A 21,607-nucleotide genomic window follows, 5' to 3' on the forward strand; every position below is an offset into this window, starting at 1 on the left:
CCCTAAATCTAGTATTTGGTGGCCCCGCCAGACCTGGAACTCAGATCTGCGATGTCCTAAGAAGAAAGACATCACTGCAGAGAAGGCTGAAGACGACTGCCTTGGCCCTAGTTCTACCGGCCTGTCTCCAGCTTCTGCAAACCTACGACCAGTCTTGGAGTCGTCGACCTCTGAAAACCCTGGGAAGACTGCTGCCTTCGAAAAAGACTCCAATTTCCCATCGATAGCGGACCTGTCGAGAAAAAATTTACCCCAAGGACCCCGGATCCAGAGGCTCCCCCTGACTGCGATCGGCTCCGGTTAGATACTCCGACGTCTAAAGGCACCCCTGCACCCGAAGCCCATGTGCTTTGCTGAGCTGAACTGACGGTGCCCCTGCGAAATCCTACACCTCTCCTTACCTCTGCTGTCGTTGGTCTCCTGCTAACTCTGGTGCAACGCCTGCATCCTGTTTGCCGAACGAAGAATCTCCAATGAACAGCATTGGGTGCTTGACACTCGAATAGCACCCTGCACACTGTTGCCCCTGTGCCACTGTTGGTGTCGCATTGCTGCTTTTTGCCCCCTACCCGTGCTGGTTCTAAACCCCAAAGCTTGGCCCTGCAACCAATCTATTTACCTGCAAGCAGTGTAGCTCCAGGTACCCCCAGTCTCCTTTAAAAAGCTCTGGGCCGAACTCCTACTTTGACCTCCGCACCCAGCCTCCCCTGTGCCTCTGGTGGTGCAGTTTTGGTACTCATCTGACCCATGCTCCTTGCTGACCTTTGGGACCGAAGTCTGGATTTGTAAGTGTGATACTTACCTGTTAAACCACAATATTGTTTTCCCCATAGGATAACCTTGAACTGTGCTGAAAATATTCTAAGTGACAATTTTTACAAGTGAAAAGGATTTTGATTTAAAAACGTTCGAGGCATGTGGGCTGCTGAATTCATATCTGTGCATAGATCGCCGCCTAGTGTTGGGTCCGGATGTTTGCACGTTGTTGTCCTGGAAGAGTCTTCGAAGTATCCTGAGATAGGTGACTCCTCCCCTGGACCACAGTGCGCATGGGCATCCTCTCCATCCTCAGATTGTTTTTTTCCGCCATTGGGTTCGGATGTGCTTATCTTGGCTCAAGTTAGGGAAAACTTTTTTTCAGGCCAAAAGGCCTTTAGTTCGCGTCGGTACTGTTCCCGATCGGTATCGACAGTTACTTGTTAGTTTACTGACTTAACAAAACCAACTTTTTCGCATCTTATCCGACCATTGACCCCACATCAACGATGGAATCGAGGACACCATTCAAGCGGTGTCCTGTTTGCAATGCGAAATATCCCCATGTCGACGTCCACCCGGTGTGCAACAAATGCCTTTCACCGGATCACGACGAATCCACATGTATGGCCTGTGCCCGATTCCGATCCAAAAAGACTCTCCGGAATCGACGAGCAGCGAGACTTGAAGCGCAGCAAGCGGGACCGGCCCCAACCAACATCTTCAGCGCCGAGGACGAAGATGTGGAAGGCGTGGAGAACCTACCCTCCAGCCCCGCTTCCGAACACGATTCCGGATCGGAAGACATCGAAGAACAACTCTTTCACAGAGATGAAGCCGACACCGAGGTAGGAGACTACGATGAGGCCTTAGGGGCGGAAGAAAGTAGCTCCAGTGACGAGCAAGGCCTACCCGTACAGACGGAGGATATCCCAGTGCGTCAGTCAATGGCTCCGGTCGAGGGATCGCCTTCGGGCCTTACCCAAGACCTATCCCGCAGTTCTTCGGCCCCGCCCTCGGGCCCGGCCTCGGACATTCAGCGACAGCCATTAGTACCCAAAACTACTGGTTTCCCTTCCTCGAAACCAAAAGTCGTGTCGGTTCCACAGAAACCGAAACTGAAAGTAACACTGGTTGGCTCGAAGCCCACTACACCTTCGACGCCAGCCAAACCAGTCGGCACCGACCGCACCAAACAAGACTTCGGTGCCGAACTCGCAGCAGCCGACGTCGGCGCCGACACACGGAAAAAGGCCATCGGTACCGCCAAACCGCCTCGGCACCCGGCACCGAAACCATCGGCTCCAGCCACGAAGGTCAAAATGGCCGCTGCGTCGCACACCGCTTCGAAAGCAGCACCTAAGGCCCAATCATCGACGGCTACTACCTCTCCTCGACTCGATGACCCCGTGGCCCCGAAGAAGTCCACGCCTGCCTCTACAGAACCGCTCGGCGCCAAAGAACCGTCGGCGTTCCAGGTGCGACAAGTTGCAGCGTCCTTGCAACGCATCAAAGAAAAGGCTGCCCTCCAGGACACGTCAGGCTCCGAGCCGAAAAAAGCTCAGAAAGCTTCTCCAGCGCCACCCCATATCACTTTTGGCCTGCCGCCATCCACGGCGCCCAAAATGTTTGAAATAAGAACACGTGTCACCCAAACTAGGATCACACCTGCCGAACGCTCTCCTACGGAGACGTCACCGTCCCACATCATCGATGCCGACACCTGCAGAATTATGCTCCACAAGCGGAGAATATCTTCCGAACACGCTTTGGACTCCTACCGGATCCCGCTAAAGAAAAAGCTGCCAGCGGATTCAGAACCAGTTCTTTACGAACGTCTCCATACCTCTTACCCAGATCCACAGTCCTTCTCTCCGACACACTCCGAAACCGACGTTTTGGAGGACTATATGGGTGACGACGTCCCCTACCCCAGAGAGATGGACCCTGAAGGCCGACAGGACCCTGACCAGGCTTGGGATGACCCTGTGGACATGGGTGCACCTATGGATACACAGGACACGCAGCTATATGGCGCACAAACGTCTCCCACAGAGGACACTGCCGCATTCAACGCCCTAATTGAACGTGCTGCGGCCAATCATGGTGTGCAACTCCACTCTGACACAATCGAGGACGATTTTCTAATGGATACTTTCGCATCCTCAGAAAGGAATATCAAAACTCTACCCATGTTGAAAGGTGTCCTCAAACCAGCAAAGGACATTTTCAAAGAACCCACCAGGGCAAGAGTAATAAACCCCAGAATCGACAAGAAATATAGGTCGGCGCCTGGGGACCCTACGTACATTAGAGGCCAGTTGCCTCTGGACTCCATCGTAGTCGCTAATGCTCGCAAACGGGCGCACTCGCAGACAACTGGGGATGCTCCTCCCCCGGACAAAGAGTCCAAGGTGCTAGAGACCTCCGGCAAACGGGTTGCAGCCCAGGCAGCTAACATATGGCGTATTGCCAATACCCAGGCGCTCCTAGCTCGCTACGATCGCGCACACTATGACACATTAGAAACCCTACTCCAACATCTCCCTGACCAATACAAAGAGGGAGCAGAGATCCTCATCAGGGAGGGACAACTCCTCACAAACGCTTCCATTAAGTGTGCACTGGATGCCGCAGATACAGCTGCCAGAGCAATAAACACCAGCGTCCTGTTACGACGACACGCCTGGTTACGAATCTCCGGATTCAAACCTGAGGTTCAAAATAACATTCTCAATCAACCGGTCAACCCCGACTACTTATTCGGACCAGAGGTTGACACCACCCTAGAAAAAATAAAAAAGGACACGGACACTGCAAAGTCCATGGGGGCTCTCAAAACGCAGTCCTTTCGGAGTGGCTCCTTTCGTCGCCCCGGAAATAGAGGAGCAGGTAGAGGACAGGGGTCACAGCAAACCTACAACAAGGGCAACACACAAAGTACCTACGATAAAAACACCAGGGGTGGATATCGTGGCTCCAGCACAAAGGGCCAGAGGACGCGGATACGGCAATACCAGGTCCTCCCCCAAGAACAAACAGTGACGCCCTCTCCCTTCTTCCCGACCACATAACACCTGTCGGGGGGAGGCTACAAAGGTTCCTGTCCACGTGGAACTCCATCACCACGGACAGGTGGGTCAAAGATATTATCAAACACGGTTACTGCCTAGAATTAACCTCCACTCCACCCACAATACCGCCAAAACACCGTCCTATGTCCTCAGAGCACTTAGCGCTATTACAGCAGGAAGTGCTAAGTATGCTGAAAAAAGGCACAATAGAGGTCGTACCCGTCCACGAGCAAGGTACGGGGGTGTACTCCCTGTACTTCTTAATACCAAAAAAGGACGGGTCACTCAGACCTATACTAGTCCTGAGACCCCTCAACCGCTACATTCTTTCAGAGCATTTCCACATGCTCACCCTACAACAAGTCCTCCCGCTGCTCAAACAGGGAGACTTCCTAGCCACGCTAGACCTCAAAGATGCGCATTTCCACATACCCATACACCCGTCACATTGAAAATATCTCCGGTTCACCATTCAGGGGCAGCACTATCAATTCAAAGTCCTCCCCTTCGGAGTGACAACAGCACCCAGAGTTTTCACAAAGTGCCTAGCTACCGTGGCTGCACATCTACGAAGGCAACACATTCACGTCTACCCTTACCTGGACGACTGGCTTGTTCAGGCAAAGTCAGCCCAGCAATTTGCCAGCCACATGTCCCGCACCATTCACCTTCTTCACAGTCTGGGATTCTCACTAAATTACCCGAAATCACATCTCCAACCCGCACACGTACGACAGTACCTAGGTGCGACCATAGACACTCTGGCAGCCACAGCTCAGCCAAATTTAGTGAGGATCAACAGCATGCAAATGCTGATTTCCAAGTTCAAACCCCAACACTCCCTTCCTGCGCGAGTGTTCATGCAGTTCATAGGCATGATGGCCTCCTGCATTTTCATAGTCCCACACGCGAGACTACATATGCGCCCGCTTCAGGAGTGCTTAGCACGTCAATGGAATCAGGCTCACGGGCAATTAAAAGACCTAGTGTTGGTGAGCGGTCGGGCATACAACTCTCTGCATTGGTGGAATCCACAAAACCTTTGCAAGGGCCGACCGTTCCAAGAGCCTGTTCCACAAATAATACTGACAGCGGACGCGTCTCTCCAGGGATGGGGAGCCCATGTACTCAATTACACAGTGCAGGGACTATGGACTACACAACAAAAGAAGATGCACATCAACCTTCTGGAACTGATGGCAATCTTCCTGGCTCTGAAAGCATTCAAAGTACACCTGTGCAACAAGGTCGTGTTGATCCGGACGGACAACATGACTGCCATGTACTACATACAGAAGCAGGGAGGAACACACTCTCCACAGTTGTCTCATCTGGCTCAGAGCATGTGGAAGTGGGCCATTCAGAAGAACATATTCCTCATGGCGGAACACCTCCCCGGCAAGGACAACCAGACGGCGGATCTGCTCAGCAGACACAGCCACCAAATGCACGAGTGGGAGTTACACCCATCAGTACTCCAACCGTACTTCCAGCAGTGGGGTCATCCAGAGATAGACCTATTCGCCACAAGGGAAAACGCAAAATGCCAAAGCTTTGCCGCCAGGTTCCCACATCCACAGTCGCAGGGCAATGCGATATGGATGAACTGGTCCGGCAGATTTGCGTACGCTTTTCCCCCAGCGCCGTTGATACCGCTAGTGGCACGCAAACTGCGACAGCACTCACTGACACTCATCCTGGTTGCTCCAACATGGGCACGCCAGCCATGGTACACCACCTTTCTGGAACTTTCCGTGGTGCCGCATCAAAGGCTGCGGATCAAACCCGCGCTTTTGACGCAGAACCATGGAGAAATTCAGCACCCAGATCCGCAACAGCTGAACCTGGCAATCTGGCTCCTGAAGTCCTAGAGTTTGGCTACCTAAACCTGCCACCTGACTGTATGGACATCATTAAGGAAGCTAGGAGACCCACTACCAGAGCTTTCTATGCAGCCAAATGGAAGAGGTTTGTCATTTATTGTAATAACAATGACATTAACCCGCTAGACGCATCCACTCAAAACATAATCTGTTACCTCTTACACCTATACCGATGCAATCTGGCATACACCTCAATACGTATCCATTTAACCGCAATAGCAGCCTATCTCAAACAGGCAGCACCTCTCTTTATTCAGAGTGCCTGCCATCAAAGCCTTCTTGGAGGGACTTAAACGAGTGATTCCCCCAAGACACCCACCAGCACCAGTGTGGAACCTCAACTTGGTCCTCACCAGACTGATGGGTCCACCCTTCGAACCTCTCCACTCATGTGAGATTCAATTCCTCACCTGGAAGGTGGCTTTCCTAGTAGCAATCACTTCGTTGAGAAGAGTTAGTGAACTCCAGGCACTAACCATTCAAGAGCCATTCATACAGGTTCACGCGAACAGGGTCGTACTACGTACCGACCCCAAATTCATGCCTAAAGTAATATCGCAGTTCCACATGAATCAAACCATTGAACTGCCTGTTTTCTTTCAGAATCCACAAAATGTCGCTGAAAGAATGCTCCATACACTAGACGTCAAAAGAGCCCTCATGTACTACATAGACAGAACTAAAAACTTTAGGAAAACGAAACAACTTTTCGTCGCCTTTTCCCCACAACACAAAGGCAACGCTATCTCCAAGGCAGGTATAGCCAGATGGATCGTTAAATGTATTCAAATTTGCTATCAAAAGGCTAAACGCACATTAACGATTCCCCCACGGGCCTACTCAACACGTAAGTTAGGGGCCTCCATGGCTTTCCTGGGAAACATTCCTTTACATGATATATGTAGAGCAGCCACATGGTCCACTATACATACATTTACCAAACACTATTGTGTAGATGTACACTCAAAACAGCAGGCAGCTGTAGGACAGGCTGTTCTCAAAACTCTTTTTCAGACCGCTGCAGCTGGCACTGGTGGCCGCCCGCCGCTAATGGGAGGTACTGCTACATATTCTATGCACAGATATGAATTCAGCAGCCCACATGCCTCGAACTGAATATGCTACTTACCAGTATGCATCTGTTCTTGGCATGTAGGGCTGCTGACATTCATATCGCCCGCCCTCCTCCCTGGCGCCTGTAGCAGCTGCAGCTCTCAGAATTACTGCATAGCATGGTCATCACTTTCTATATCTAGTCCATCACTGCCACAATGGCGAAAAACAATCTGAGGATGGAGAGGATGCCCATGCGCACTGTGGTCCAGGGGAGGAGTCACCTATCTCAGGATACTTCGAAGACTCTTCCAGGACAACAACGTGCAAACATCCGGACCCAACACTAGGCGGCGATCTATGCACAGATATGAATGTCAGCAGCCCTACATGCCAAGAACAGATGCATACTGGTAAGTAGCATATTCAATACTTACCTTACAGCGAAGATCTTGGTCTTAAAATAAAATACAAAGTAAATTTTTCTTAGAATTGGTGTGGATCTCCTATTTGAGTAGTGTCATTATTGGTCCATGTTGTTCAATACATTTCTTACACTCCTGTGGTGGGCCTAAGGCTGCTCACCCACACTACCACTTATAGAGCACTTAGGGTTTTACATTGAGCCCTGTACACTTTTGGGGAACCCCTGGACACTCTGCACAGTATAACCACCTAGCGGTGATACAATACAGTGATCCATTTTTTTGGCCTTGATTTTTCACAGGAGCAAAAGCAGAATGTAAGCCGAGGTGGAAGCACCGGAGGCACATACTTCAGTTTATACCATGGAAGCCCATTAACCAGCAGCATTCTTCGAAAAAGTACCAGTTAGTTCTTGTGTCTGGAGCATTCTGCATCCTTTAATCTTCGGATCACACTGTTTTTTTTGTTTAATTTGTTATTGCCCTTTTTTTAATGTAGTGAATTGTGTTGCTGTGCACGAGATACCATTTGTAGTTTGAACATATAGAACTGTGCATAAATGGTTGGCATTGTGAGACATTAATATCTCTGAAGGTTGGGTCTGTAAATATCAAGTTAGTATCTTTAAATGCTTCTTCCATTCCTATAAATCTTCCAATTAGATTACCTATTGAGGCTTATGTTTTGTATTTTTCTTGGACAATAACCTTTCTACATGATTAAACTAGTACTCTATATCTATTCTTCTGGATAAATGTGTTATTGAATAACATACCATTGCATTTCTTTAATATTTTTGTGAAATATTAATTTGTTTCCTCTTTGCCAAAACATTGCCCTTTTGTCGTCCATTTATTCAGGTTTGTTTAGCAGCCCAGAAATGCAGGGTGTTATGCAGCAGATCTCTGAAAACCCACAGCTGATGCAGAGTATGATTTCAGCCCCATACATGCGTAGCATGATGGAGAGTCTTGCGCAGAATCCAGATTATGCTGCACAGGTAATCCTTTGCTTTGGATCACATAGCCTTATGTGGTCATGTCACAAGTATTATTATTTAGCCAAACGGTTGCATCAGCAAACACAGATGCTGTACAGAGTCAAAGCAGCCTTTCTGCAGCAGATAAATACAGATTTCATACTCCACAAAGGTGTAAATGGGCGAAACGTGCAGGGGCCCTTGTCCCCTACTTAGTCACAGAAGTCAGAAAGCAGCACCGGGATTGCGAACCTGTATAGGACATGCTGAGCTAGTATGTATTGTGGTGTCTCTACCAGTAGCCCTATAAGGGATCTTTAAGGTGCGTCTTTTAAAGGACTCTGAACCCTCAACCACCAATGGATCGCTTTCTTTATCTTGGGTGGATTCCTCACTCGTGCCAGTGTTGATGGCACAAGCATATAAATCTTCGTTAATAAGAGTTATTGAGGGCATTTCTAGCCACCAGTTTGAAAATGTGTATGCTATAGCGCAGGAATGGAAAAAAGCTTATCTGAAATAGTGCTGTCATTTTAGAAACTTTGAAAGGAACAGCTCCCAAGCATGAGTTCAATTCGCACACCATGTCATTTACAAAGATGAGGACGAGGCAACCAAATTTGCACCTATCACTTCTAGTGAAAAATTTCAGTCCAAATAAGATTTATTTATTTAAAGGTTTTATATAGTGCTGGCTAGACCCGAAGGTATCGGAGCGATTTACATGAGTATCAGACCATAGTTGCAGGTTACATCGTTACAAAGGTTACACAGTTATTAGAGCTTGGTAAACATAGTTACTTGTAAGGTGGAGACTACAAAAAGGACATATATGTAAGGGAAAAAGCAGGCAAGGAGAGGGGGGAGGAGCAGGGGAAGTAGACAGAGGACGGAGGAGGAAAAGAGGAGGGGAGGGTGAGCGGCACAGCATGGAAAGAGGGGGAGGGTGACGGGGACACTAACCGGTAGACGAGTCAAAGCTGCGTCCAACGTCCAGTAAGCTGTGATGCCAGGGGAAGTGGTATCATTTCCCCATCTCTGTTGTGAGAGGTTCCCTAAACGCAGTGGACTCTCTCAGAGGGGTCTCTGAGACTCCAAGGCCTACAAACTGGATCCTTTCCCAAAAAGGGGAGAGGGAGTGTTTTGGCAAGGGGTGCCATACCATACCTCTACTGTGGGTGGCTCCCTTGGCGCTGTGGACTCTCACAGCGGGTTCGCTGAGACTTCAGAGTAGAAATATTGGGTCTTTTCCAACAAGGGGAGAAGGAGTGCTTAGTCAAAGGGCACAAAAGGACAGGGGCCTAGGTGGTGTAGCAGGCAAGGGTGCGGGATTCAGGTGAGAGGGGATAGGAGTAAAGGAAGAAGACAAAGAAAGAAAGAGTACTAAATGAGAACAGGCAGCATCGGTTAGGGGGACAGTGTGTTTTCTTTCTGTGGCCATGAGTTTGCCCCATCTCTAAGGTAAAAACCTAGCACAGGCCATTCCAGAAGCTTTGCCATCCTGGACATGAAGCACACAGATTGTAATTAGTTATTTTTCACAATTCACAGAAGTTTATAGTACGCTGCACATCAGCAATCCAGATGTTATCATATTAAGTTCTGCAGAGGATGATGTTCAGAACTAACAGTGTTTAACCCATTCATTATCCGGGGGAGATAGGTCAGAATCATGAGGTGAGGTATCAGCCTCCTAATCTTCCGCACATGAGCAAAGCTCCATTGAACAATTTACGAAACGTTGATCGGAAGCCACCATTCATCATATTAGGTATGTAAGCATCTCAAATTGCTTAGGTTACATAGTGCACAGACTCATCAAAGTTCTTCCAAAAAAGGGGTCCTTTATTCACATCTACTTATTCCTTTAAAGGTTTTTTAGGTCTCGCCTGGCGTAGGCTGCGCAGACATGCGCAGTCTCGCTGGCGAGATTGAATGATTTAGGGTAGCTTTCACTAGCGGGGTTTAAGCCCCGCCCCTCTTTTCCATTGGCTGGCATCACCGTTTATGGTAAACGGTGGCCAGCCATTGGAAAAGAGCTTCCGGTGACGTACACTTTTCTCTTTTAGAGCCGTCCCAGTTGGACCGGCTGCCCCGACTTACTGCTGGCGTAAAAGGTTTATCTTTATGGGGCCAAACACATGGCCCCATAAAGATAAGAAACCTTTTAGCACAAAAGGAAGTCAGGCGAGCCAGTCCAACTGGGACGTCTCTAAAAGAGAAAAGTGTCTCTGGCTTCTCTGGTGACTTGTGTCTCACTCTTCGCCAACCAGCAAAAAGCGCGTGAATCTTCTGGGAGCGAGGGGCACTTATGGAGGGGGGAGAGTGCATCCCCCACGAGCACGAGAGTACCTCTGAGGCACGTGACCGTGAGTGCATGAGAGGGCGTGTAAGATCCGTAGAGCCGTGTTTTGTCTTAAAGTTTTATATAGTTCGAACTCGACACGGAGGTATCGTGGCGCTTTACACGAGCACCAGCTTTTCCAGATGGGCACATCCATGTTTTGTTTGGCGTGGGGAGATGAAGTGATTTGCCCAGAATCACAAGGGGTTGAGCCGCAGAGACTCTAACCCGGTTACCCAGCTTCGAGGTTGTACGCTCTAACCGTTAGGCCACATCTTAATGAGTCCAGCCTGCAGGGACAGAGGCCCATGTACTTACACTCCAGAGTGTGTCACTCTTAAGTTTGTCAGTCCTGTGTCTCTCTCCTGAGGTTATCACTCATGGATGTATCACTACCGGGTGTGTCATTACTGAGGGTGTCACTCCTGAGTGTGTCACTGGGGCGTGGGGTAGAGCAAACAACCCCGTACTGGTCACCGTGTTCTATTTGTATGACGATGCTTGTTTAAACCCGAGATGCGCTTGGTGGGCGCTATACCCCGACTTTGTCACGTGAGAGCTTGTGTCTCACTCTTCGCCAACCAGCAGGAAGTGCGTGAATCTTCTGGGAGCGAGGGGCACTTATGGAGGGGGAGAGTGCATCCCCCACGAGCACATCTGAGGCCCGTGACAGTGAGTGCACGTGTGAGGGCGTGTGAGATCCTTAGAGCCGTGTTTTTTGTCTTGTAGGTTTATATAGCTCGAACTCAACCTGGAGGTATCAGGGCGCTTTACACGAGCACCAGCTGTTCCAGACGGGCACATCCATGTTTTGTTAGGTGTGGGGAGATAAAGTGATTTGCCCAGAAGCACAAGAGGTTGAGCCGCAGAGACTCGAACCTGGTTACCAAGCTTCAAGGTCGTACGCTCTAGCCGTTAGGCCACATCTTATTGATGCGGCTGCGAGACGCGATATGTGGTGGGGGAGGGGGAGAAGCGGGAGTTGTGTGCGCGCGGCCAATGCTTGGAAAAACAAGCATTGAAAATGCAATAGGTCTCGCCTTTGATTAAGTTAAAGCCATTTGTTTTGCTAATGGTATTGTGTAGCAGAGCAAATGGCTTTAACTTAATAAAAGGCAAGACCTATTGCATATTTAATGCTGGTCTTCCATGTAGCCAACGCGTTAGATCCCTTAGCAGAGATTTCTTCAGGTCTTTATGGTGCATTGGGACTGGTGTCAGCTGACGACATAGTGACTCACAACATAGTAGTGTGGTGGCCAGCGTTCGCTGAGACATTTTGTAACCTTTCAAGGATGTCAGGTCTCCTATTTAGCATTTGTCCAATACCAATAATATGATGATGCCTTGTTTTTGTGTCCTAATTCCACGGTTTGTTCAGTGAAATTTTTGATCTAATTGCTGGTTGCCCCACTCAATTCATAATCCTTGAATTTGCTTTTGGCCGCACCACGCCGCTTGCGAGTTACAACACATACGGGTTCAGACGCCTACATGGGCTTGGACATAACATGCCGATAAGAGTTTCACTGATCAAACCGTGGATTTAGGACACACAAACACAAGGTATCTTAATATAATCGGTATTAGACACAAGCTAAATAGTAGACCTGGCATCCTTGAAAGTTTCCAAAGTGTCTCAACGAACACTGGCCACCAGTCTACTGTGTTATGAGTCTATCTGTCTTCGGCTGACACGGGTGCCAATATATAAACAAGCATTTACAATGCAATGGTCTCGGCATTGTTAAAGTTAGAGCTATTGGCATTGCTCATAACCCCCACCACAAATCTTCAACACAACACTTAACCAGCACTCTTAACCCCCTTTATTCTCCCGATGTAGGCAGCAGTAGAACGAAAGCACCAGCTGGCAGAGTTAGAGGTACATTGCTGAGATGCAAAAAACAAGCATTTAGTGCACTTTGCGCCAGGCGGAAACAAAGCACCAGTGCCTCAGGAGGAGCAGAGTTCCTCTAGGCCCTGCTTGGTGAGCTGTTTTTCGTGGATGGAGAAGCTGGCTGAGCTTGGGGCAGTATGTTTGTGCACTGTCCTCTACAAATACGGTCAGACTGAATAGCACCCTCCAAAGTAATTAGTGAAACAAGTCACCTTTTAGCACCTCGAACCACAAACGGTATCTTGGCACTTACTGTAGGTGGTATTGTGAAACTGAAAGCCACCATTTTATAGACCCCGGTGGGTGAAAGGGATCGTCTCTACAGTCCTTCAGACCTACAAATGACAGCTACAATGTGGGAGCTGAACCAGAAATCTAATGGCGCGAAGAGACCGAAGGCACATTACAATGACGAAGTTCCACAGGGATCTTTATTATGCGCTTGTGAACTAAGCTGGGGAGAAGTTACGCCATCCTTACAGCGAGCCTGCCACCCTCTCAGCAGGGGTGTACACATTCTGCTCCTTCCGACCCCAGGCGAAGCTCACACACGCAGTGACCCAAAGAGCTCCTGGCTAAAGCACGAATGTGCTGGTTATCATTGCCAATGCACTTCAGTCATTACCGTCAGCACCTGCACTGCCCCTTCCATCACGACCCCGCAGCAGAGACCTGTCCGAGGGCACCCTCGACCGCCCATTAGCTAATAGTCGACCCTCCGCACCCACCCCCACCTCTGGGACCGTCGCTGGCCTCCACCCGTCTGCACAATGCGCTGCAGGAGGGGTATGCATAACCTGGATGGGTGACAGCGATTGGGAATGCCCTGAAAAATAATGGTTACCTGTTGTCCTTCATACGGCCCTGGGTCCTAGTGCCTCCCACAGGGCTCGTGGCTCATGCTGGGTGAGTCGGGCTTCCCTCCTCTGTTCTCGGCTGGCAGCAGCAACTCAAGCACGCACCCCGAGCCGCTGCCAATGCTGCTGGAGGAGCCTGGGAGGAGGCGCGGCTTCTCCCCCTCCCATGGAGTCCCGATGGCTGAGCCTGGCCGGGAGGAGGAGGCGCGGCGCGGACTGCTTTGCTAGACTCTCCCCCTTGTCCTCCAATTCGCACTATAATGCGGGCTTTGATTGGTCGCAGTGCCGAAGCTGCCAGCGAACCAGGAACTGGCAGCATCACCCCCACGTGCCCACCGGCGATAGCATCATCAGAGGAGCGGCGTGAGGGGAGGGGGAGCAGAAGCAGGGTCAGAGTGCCGCGAGGCGCGGTGCAGCGCGCGGGCGCCTGTGTCACGAGTTTATTCCGTCACGGCCCCGCTGTATGGGAGTGGCGGTTTGTCCCCACGCTAGTCCCTAAACCTTGATCCTGTGCTGCTCATCTCGCAAGCAATTAAGTGCATAGAAGCAAATAAATATCAGAAATTCCACTGTTTTAAGCAAAGTGAACTGCTAGTTCGAGGCATGTGGGCTGCTGAATTCATATCTGTGCATAGATCGCCGCCTAGTGTTGGGTCCGGATGTTTGCACGTTGTTGTCCTGGAAGAGTCTTCGAAGTATCCTGAGATAGGTGACTCCTCCCCTGGACCACAGTGCGCATGGGCATCCTCTCCATCCTCAGATTGTTTTTTTCCGCCATTGGGTTCGGATGTGCTTATCTTGACTCAAGTTAGGAAAAACTTTTTTCAGGCCAAAAGGCCTTTAGTTCGCGTCGGTACTGTTCCCGATCGGTATCGACAGTTACTTGTTAGTTTACTGACTTCAACAACAACTTTTTCGCATCGTATCCGACCATCGACCCTACATCGACGATGGAATCGAGGACACCATTCAAGCGGTGTCCTGTTTGCAATGCGAAATATCCCCATGTCGACGTCCACCCGGTGTGCAACAAATGCCTTTCACCGGATCACGACGAATCCACATGTATGGCCTGTGCCCGATTCCGATCCAAGAAGACTCTCCGGAATCCACGAGCGGCGAGACTTGAAGCGCAGCAACCGGCACCGGCCCCGACCAACATCTTCAGCGCCGAGGACGAAGATGTGGAAGGCGTGGAGAACCTACCCTCCAGCCCCGCTTCCGAACACGACTCCGGATCGGAAGACATCGAAGAACAACTCTTTCACAGACACCGAGGTAGAAGACTACGATGAGGCCTTAGGGGCCGAAGAAAGTAGCTCCGGTGACGAGCAAGGCCTACCCGTACAGACGGAGGATATCCCAGTGCGTCAGTCAATGGCTCCGGTCGAGGGATCGCCTTCGGGCCTTACCCAAGACCTTTCCCGCAGTTCTTCGGCCCCGCCATCTGGCCCGGCCTCGGACATTCAGCGACAGCCATTAGTGCCCAAAATGACTGGTTTCCCTTCCTCGAAACCGAAAACAAAAGTCGTGTCGGTTCCACAGAAACCGAAAGTGAAACTACCACTGGTCGGATCGAAGCCCTCTACACCTTCGACGCCAGCCAAACCCGTCGGCGCCGACCGCACCAAACGGGACTTCGGTGCCGAACTCGCAGCAGCCGACGTCGGCACCAACACACGGAAAAAGGCCATCGGTACCGCCAAGCCGCCTCGGCCCCCGGCACCGAAACAATCGGCTCCAGCCACGAAGGTCAAAATGGCCGCTCCGTCGCACATCGCTTCGAAAGTGGCACCGAAGGCCCAATCATCGACGTCGTCGACAGCTACTACCTCTCATCGACTCGATGACCCCGTGGCCCCGAAGAAGTCCACGCCTGCCTCTGCAGAACCGCTCGGCGCCAGAGAACCGCCGGCGTTACAGGTTCGACAAGTTGCAGCGTCCTTGCAACGCATCAAAGAAAAGGCAACCCTCCAGGACACGTCGGGCTCCGAGCCGAGAAAGGCTCAAAAAGCTCCTCCAGCAATACCCAACATCACTTTTGGACTGCCACCATCCACGGCACCCAAACTGTTTGCAATCAGGACACGTGTCACCCAAACTAGGATCACACCTGCCGAATGTTCTCCTACGGAGACGTCACCGTCCCACATCATCGATGCCGACACCGGCAGACTTATGCTCCACAAGCGGAGAATATCTTCCGAGCAGCCTTTGTACTCCTACCGGATCCCGCTAAAGAAAAAGCTGCCAGCGGATTCGGAACCAGTTCTTTACGAACGTCTCCATACCTCTTACCTAGATCCACAGCCCTTCTCTCCGACACCCTCCGAAACCGATGCTTTGGAGGACTACATGGGTGACGATGTCCCCTACCCCAGAGAGATGGACCCTGAAGGCCAACAGGACCCTCACCAAGCTTGGGATGACCCTGTAGACACGGGTGCGCCTATGGATACACAGGACACGCAGCTATATGGCGCGAAAATGTCTCCCACAGAGGATACTGCCGCATTCAACGCCCTCATTGAACGTGCTGCGGCCAATCATGGTGTGCAACTCCACTCTGACACAATCGAGGACGATTTTCTAATGGATACTTTCGCATCCTCAGAAAGGAATATCAAAACTCTACCCATGCTGAAAGGTGTCCTTAAACCAGCAAAGGACATTTTCAAAGAACCCACTAGGGCAAGAGTAATAAACCCCAGGATCGACAAAAAATATAGGTCGGCGCCTGTGGACCCTACGTACATTAGAGGCCAGTTGCCTCTAGATTCCATTGTAGTCGCTAATGCTCGCAAAAGGGCGCACTCACAGACTACTGGCGAAGCTCCTCCCCCGGACAAGGAGTCCAAGGTGCTAGAGACCTCCGGCAAACGGGTTGCAGCCCAGGCAGCTAATATATGGCGTATTGCCAATACCCAGGCGCTCCTAGCTCGCTACGATCGCGCCCACTATGACACATTAGAAACCCTACTCCAACATCTCCCTGACCAATACAAGGAGCAGAGATCCTCATCAGGGAGGGACAACTCCTCACAAACGCATCTATTAAGTGTGCACTGGATGCCGCAGATACAGCTGCCAGAGCAATAAATACCAGCGTCCTGTTACGACGACACGCCTGGCTACGAATCTCCGGATTCAAGCCTGAGGTTCAAAATAACATCCTCAATCAGCCGGTCAACCCCGACTACTTGTTCGGACCAGAGGTTGACACCACCCTAGAAAAAATAAACAAGCATTTACAATGCAATGGTCTCGGCAATATTATAGGTAGAGCTATTGGTATTGCTCATTATTTTTTTATCATTATTGTATCCCTAAATAAATGGCATTGTCATTTCTATTGGCATTAGCTTTTTTTTTGCATATGTGATACCTATTGCATTAGCAGAGAGAGAGAGTGAGGTAGTGAGATAGAGAGAGAGAGAGAGGTATTGAAATAGAGAGTGAGGTAGTAAGAGAGAGTGAGGTTGCTAGAGAGTGAGGTAGTGAGATAGAGAGAGTGAGGTAGTGAAAGAGTGAGGTAGTGAGGGAGAGTGAGGTAGATAGAGAGTGAGGTAGATAGAGAGTGAGGTAGTGAGATAGAGAGAGTGAGGTAGTGAAAGAGTGAGGTAGTGAGGGAGTGAGGTAGATAGAGAGTGAGGTAGTGAGATAGAGAGTGAGGTAGATAGAGAGTGAGGTAGTGAGATGGAGAGAGTGAGGTAGTGAAAGAGTGAGGTAGTGAGGGAGAGGGATGTTGTGAGGTAGTGATATATAAGCATTGAGTGATGTTGTGACTGGCCTTTCTTGTGATTGGACTCAATCCTATTTCACGTTGGATATTACATTTTACAACTAACCTATTATTCACTATGAATATATGCCAGCTACTAATTGCTCATCTTATCTTTCAGAATGACTTGTGTGTAGTATGAAGCCCACAGATTTTAATATCAGTTCATGAGTACATCTGGAGCGATGAGGCTCAGCAGACAGGGTGTACTGGCTGCCCGTGCATAATATGCGTACACGTGGATGCTGTGCTTTGTAGCCATTGCTGCAACCCCAGTACGCATACTTTTGAAATGTATTACGTGTACCTTTTCATACTGTACAGTGCGGTCATATCCCTATTTAATAAAAGTGTTCTAGTGAAATAAGGCAACTGTGGTCATATGTAAAACAGAACGATAGATAACACGGGGTTTTGGAAATACACAAACCTCTCCCATCAGTTGTGCTGCCTCTTTTTCAGTGCATTGAAAAATAAAACCAATACAAAGAGAATAGCTGTGGGAAACAAAAAGCAGTGTGCTAACAGTATAATTTGCCACCCTTCCAAATAATCAGTTCTCACCCCCTCCCACTAACCTTTCCCTGTCAGATTGCGTTGTGACGTCCTTTGTTATTGTAGCTCCACCTCACTCCCATTCGCCCAGCATATCCCACGCCGCACCCAAGCACCGACATGCTTATCTGAGTGTTCTGGTGAGACGGGAGCGCAGCAGCAGGCTGCACTTACTCCTGTCTGGGGGAATGAGACTAACATGCACTTACTCCTCTTCGAGGGGGTGAGGCAGACGTGCAGTTACTCTTTGCTGAGGGGATCAAATGTACCAGGAGTGTACTTACTCCTATCTGAGGGGGTAAAACGGGCGTACACTTACCCTTACTTCTCTCTGAGGGGGGGATGAGACGGGCATGCACTCCTCTTCAAGGGGGTGGGGGTTAGGCAGACGTGCACTTACTCCTCTCTGAGGGGGTGAGACGGGCGCGCACTTGATTTACTCCTGCCTTCCAGATTTAGCAGGGCATGCGCAGGTTAGGGGCGTATTGTATCCTGGGCATCTTCCCCTCATTTGAATGAATGAATGATTAAACACCAGAGGGAAGCTGTGCTGACTGCCGATGTTGTGTCTGCAGGGTGATAGTTTAAAAGCTTTTTTTCCCCAAAGGATAAACTGGTACGTGAAATCCTATCCTGGCGAATCCGGTGCCAATGCTGGGTGCCTGCAAGATCGGCCCGCTATACAAACACACTTCACAAACTGAATGCCACGGACGTGGAGTCATCCACACTGCTGGGGTGGGCACAGTTGGCACGGCGTGGCATCCATCTATTTGTTTATGTGAACATTCCACCGTTATAATGGATTTCCGCAACAGCCAATTGAGTCCAAAGGGTGGGCTCGTCAGCGTCCCTTGATGGTCACCTGTAAAAGGGCGCCCCTGGAGTACAGCCCCAGCCCACTGGCACCCAGAACGGTGTTTCACGTGAAGATGAAACGCACATTCCCGAATTTTTTTCTAGAATGACTATATAACACCGTCAACACAGGCTCTGGAAACCTAGCACTAACGTATAATATACAATCTATATTGAACTCCTGCATATTACATTATCCAGAAACTATACAGTGGATCGGGCCTGCGCTCGACACCCTGGGTTGTGCATCCTATATTCCAATAGGATCAAAAGAGCTTCCACCGCATGTGTGATCCACTGCATGTGTGTGTGGCAAATATTGCAGATCACACACTGCGATACAATGCTCACGGTCTGCAGTACGGCTGTGTAGGAGTCTAGAAGCCACGCGCCTCCTATATATGGAACGCTCACAAACTGAAGGACTCATATGCTCTCAATGGTTTCACCGCGTACCAGTGCCACACCAACTGTCAAAGATTTTTTTTTTTAACTCAAATACACAAATAGCACGATATCTCGTGACAAATCTGGACCATCATAACATCACCACAATACACAACATCTTTGCAAAAAGCCTGCAGGAAGGCTCGGTGAGCAGAGCGCTCCCTGCTGACAAATGCGGTGTTCTGAAGATCAAGATTTCGAATCCGGGAAGGCAGACTCAGCCTTTCAACTTTAAATGTATTGCAATACAGAATAGTGACATCTTTCATTTGCAGTGCTTAGAAATGGCACTAGTGCTGCTTGTAGCGCCCTATAAAGCGTTGGCTAGGGCGTCCGACCTCGAATCTGGGGAACTGGGTTCGAGTCTTGGCAATGACGCAGAACATCCTGTGATTCTGGGCAAATCACTTAATCTCCCAGAGACAAAAATGAATGTGTCCTCATGTAATGCAACTGGTGCTATGTAAAGCGCTCTGAAACCCGATTCGGGTCAAGTTTGCGCTATATAAAACTATGTACAAAAAATATATCTGAACGTAACACAATAACAGGTAACACATCCAACCAAAAGGCAGCAGCACAAACAGGCAAGAGATGCAGTGTGTGTGTGGACATGTATACGGGAGATCAGGTTGTGTGATCTTGGGCCTTTAACGATTGTGAGCGCTTAGAATTAGACTAAATGCTTGGTTGCCGTTTGTCCAAAACTGGATATTTACAATTGCAATATATAATGGGTACCTTCATGCCCACTGACAGTTTTGTGACTGAGAACCCTGGCGTCAGGCCCTGTGTTTTTGAAACAGTAATGGTCTGTGTTTAAAATGGACAGCATTTCAATAGGTGCGCCAATTTAAAGCACTACTGTGGGTACATCCAATAATGCCCAGGTCTAACAAATGAACACAAAAAGAAAAGAAATGTGAGTGAAGGAGATACAGAGAGTTCTTCTCAATTCACCACCAGCACTGCCGTAGTGACCAAAGCAGAGAAGATGGAGGCGTAAGCCGCGGGCAGCTGCAAAAACATAAAAACACGCTACTATTGCGTGTCGGATCACAAGGTTAGTTTTTTTATACGTGAAAAATGAATTCTTTCATTTACTTGAAGTGCCAGCTAAGAAGTATGGATTACATGAAATGGAGAGTCATGGTTGATCAATTAAACACACATTTGTCAACGTTACTCATTTAAAAAAGCTCCCCTTTGGAATGAGGTTTGAGGTATTTAATCCTTAAGAAAACATTTTACTGTCAGTTTCCAAAAGTAAGGAATTAAATCCACCCCTTTCAAAACCTTATCTGCAGCCTCGCACAGAGGCCTTTAATTCTAGTTTTTAGCTTGGCACAGCATGCGGCGAGAAGGGTGCTTGAAAGCAAGGACTGGAGGCGCTGGACACGGGCCTGCGCACCCCCTCCTCGTGAGTGCTTTCTTCCGGGGTTGACGTGGGGTCTCACATAGTGTTTTTCTAACGTGCGCCTGAGGGTTTCTTGGCACAGTATAACAGATGTTTATTACACCTCAAACGTATTCATTTGATCAGCCTCAGGAGGATGAAAGCCCGAGCGGCCCTGCTGTGACAATGGGGTCACACACAGTCCCAGTGTCCGCTGAGCCCATCAGCCCGTTCGGCTGGGGAGGCTTCTCCGGATACATGCAAACAATATATATATATATATATATATATATATATATATATATATATATATATATATATATATATATATATTTATTTTCTACTTTATCTCGCTTTGCTCAAGTTGTGGTGAAATAAATGGGGTGCCGAGTAGAAAGCTGCGGCGCTTGGCTATACGACCCATCCTTGGGAGGGCCTTGGGGGTGAAGAGAGCCTTTTGCATTACCTTTCCCTGGAAGGGGGGGGGGCATGCCTCGGCCTGTGGGCACACACCTCCCCCATCTGTCATCCTGCCTCCCGGGGCCTCAGCAGCCAGGCCTCTTCACGGGACTTCAAGCTAATCCCGCGGCTCCTGCCTGTGACAGGTCATTGTTAAACACCCCTTTCCATTTCCACCCCCTCCCCATTGTCATGAAGGTGTGACTGCAAGGAAGCCCTCCCCCTCTCAACGCTGCCAGCAGCAGCTCTTGGGAGCCATGTATGCTGTTTTCTGAGGTTTGGAAGAGTTGCCAACTTGACACCATGCCTTGAGACATCGGCTTTCATGTCATTAATCAGTGCATTCTGGGACTTGTAGTATTCCGTTACTTCACTAAAAGCAGCTGGTCAAAGTGATCTGTTAACAGTGATTTGTGAAACGAGAGCACACGACTGACTTTGGTTGCACATCCTGCGTGGGCCTTTGCTAAGTTTCTGGGGCTTGCAAGTGTGTTATGCGGGTACTCAAACACACATGGCAAGTACGGATCGCTTGTGACCTTCCGTGTCTAGTGTGTGTAATGGCGGGGTGTCCCTGGCGCTCATAAGAGCTCACTTTATCAGATCGCAGACTCGACAGGTGAACACCGCTGAGAAGGGCACAGGCTAGGGCAAACCACACAAACACGAGACCTGGACCCAAATCTCTACTTCCCCATCATACTGACCAAACTGTGTGCTCTTGGGCACCTCATCCCCGTTTCTCGTGTCAATTATATGCCAAAGTCAGCAGCTCTTAGAAACAGAACAGAACAGAACACACACACACACCGAGCAAGGAAGTGTCACATTTCCATTTA

The 21,607-nt window shown here is 49.4% G+C and overlaps 1 protein-coding gene across 2 annotated transcripts in view; it reads left to right on the top strand.

Moving 5' to 3' along the window:
* Positions 1–21,607, top strand: part of UBQLN4 (ubiquilin 4) — a 153,778-nt gene that overhangs the window by 111,501 nt on the left and 20,670 nt on the right. For both annotated transcript variants that reach the window (XM_085639568.1, XM_085639567.1), the window contains exon 7: positions 8,053–8,192. In XM_085639568.1, coding sequence (XP_085495694.1) covers positions 8,053–8,192 — 140 coding nt within the window. The remainder of the gene's footprint in view (positions 1–8,052; positions 8,193–21,607) is intronic.

This window comes from Triturus cristatus, chromosome 12, assembly GCF_964204655.1.
Source record: "Triturus cristatus chromosome 12, aTriCri1.1, whole genome shotgun sequence".
NCBI classification, from domain to species: domain Eukaryota; kingdom Metazoa; phylum Chordata; class Amphibia; order Caudata; family Salamandridae; genus Triturus; species Triturus cristatus.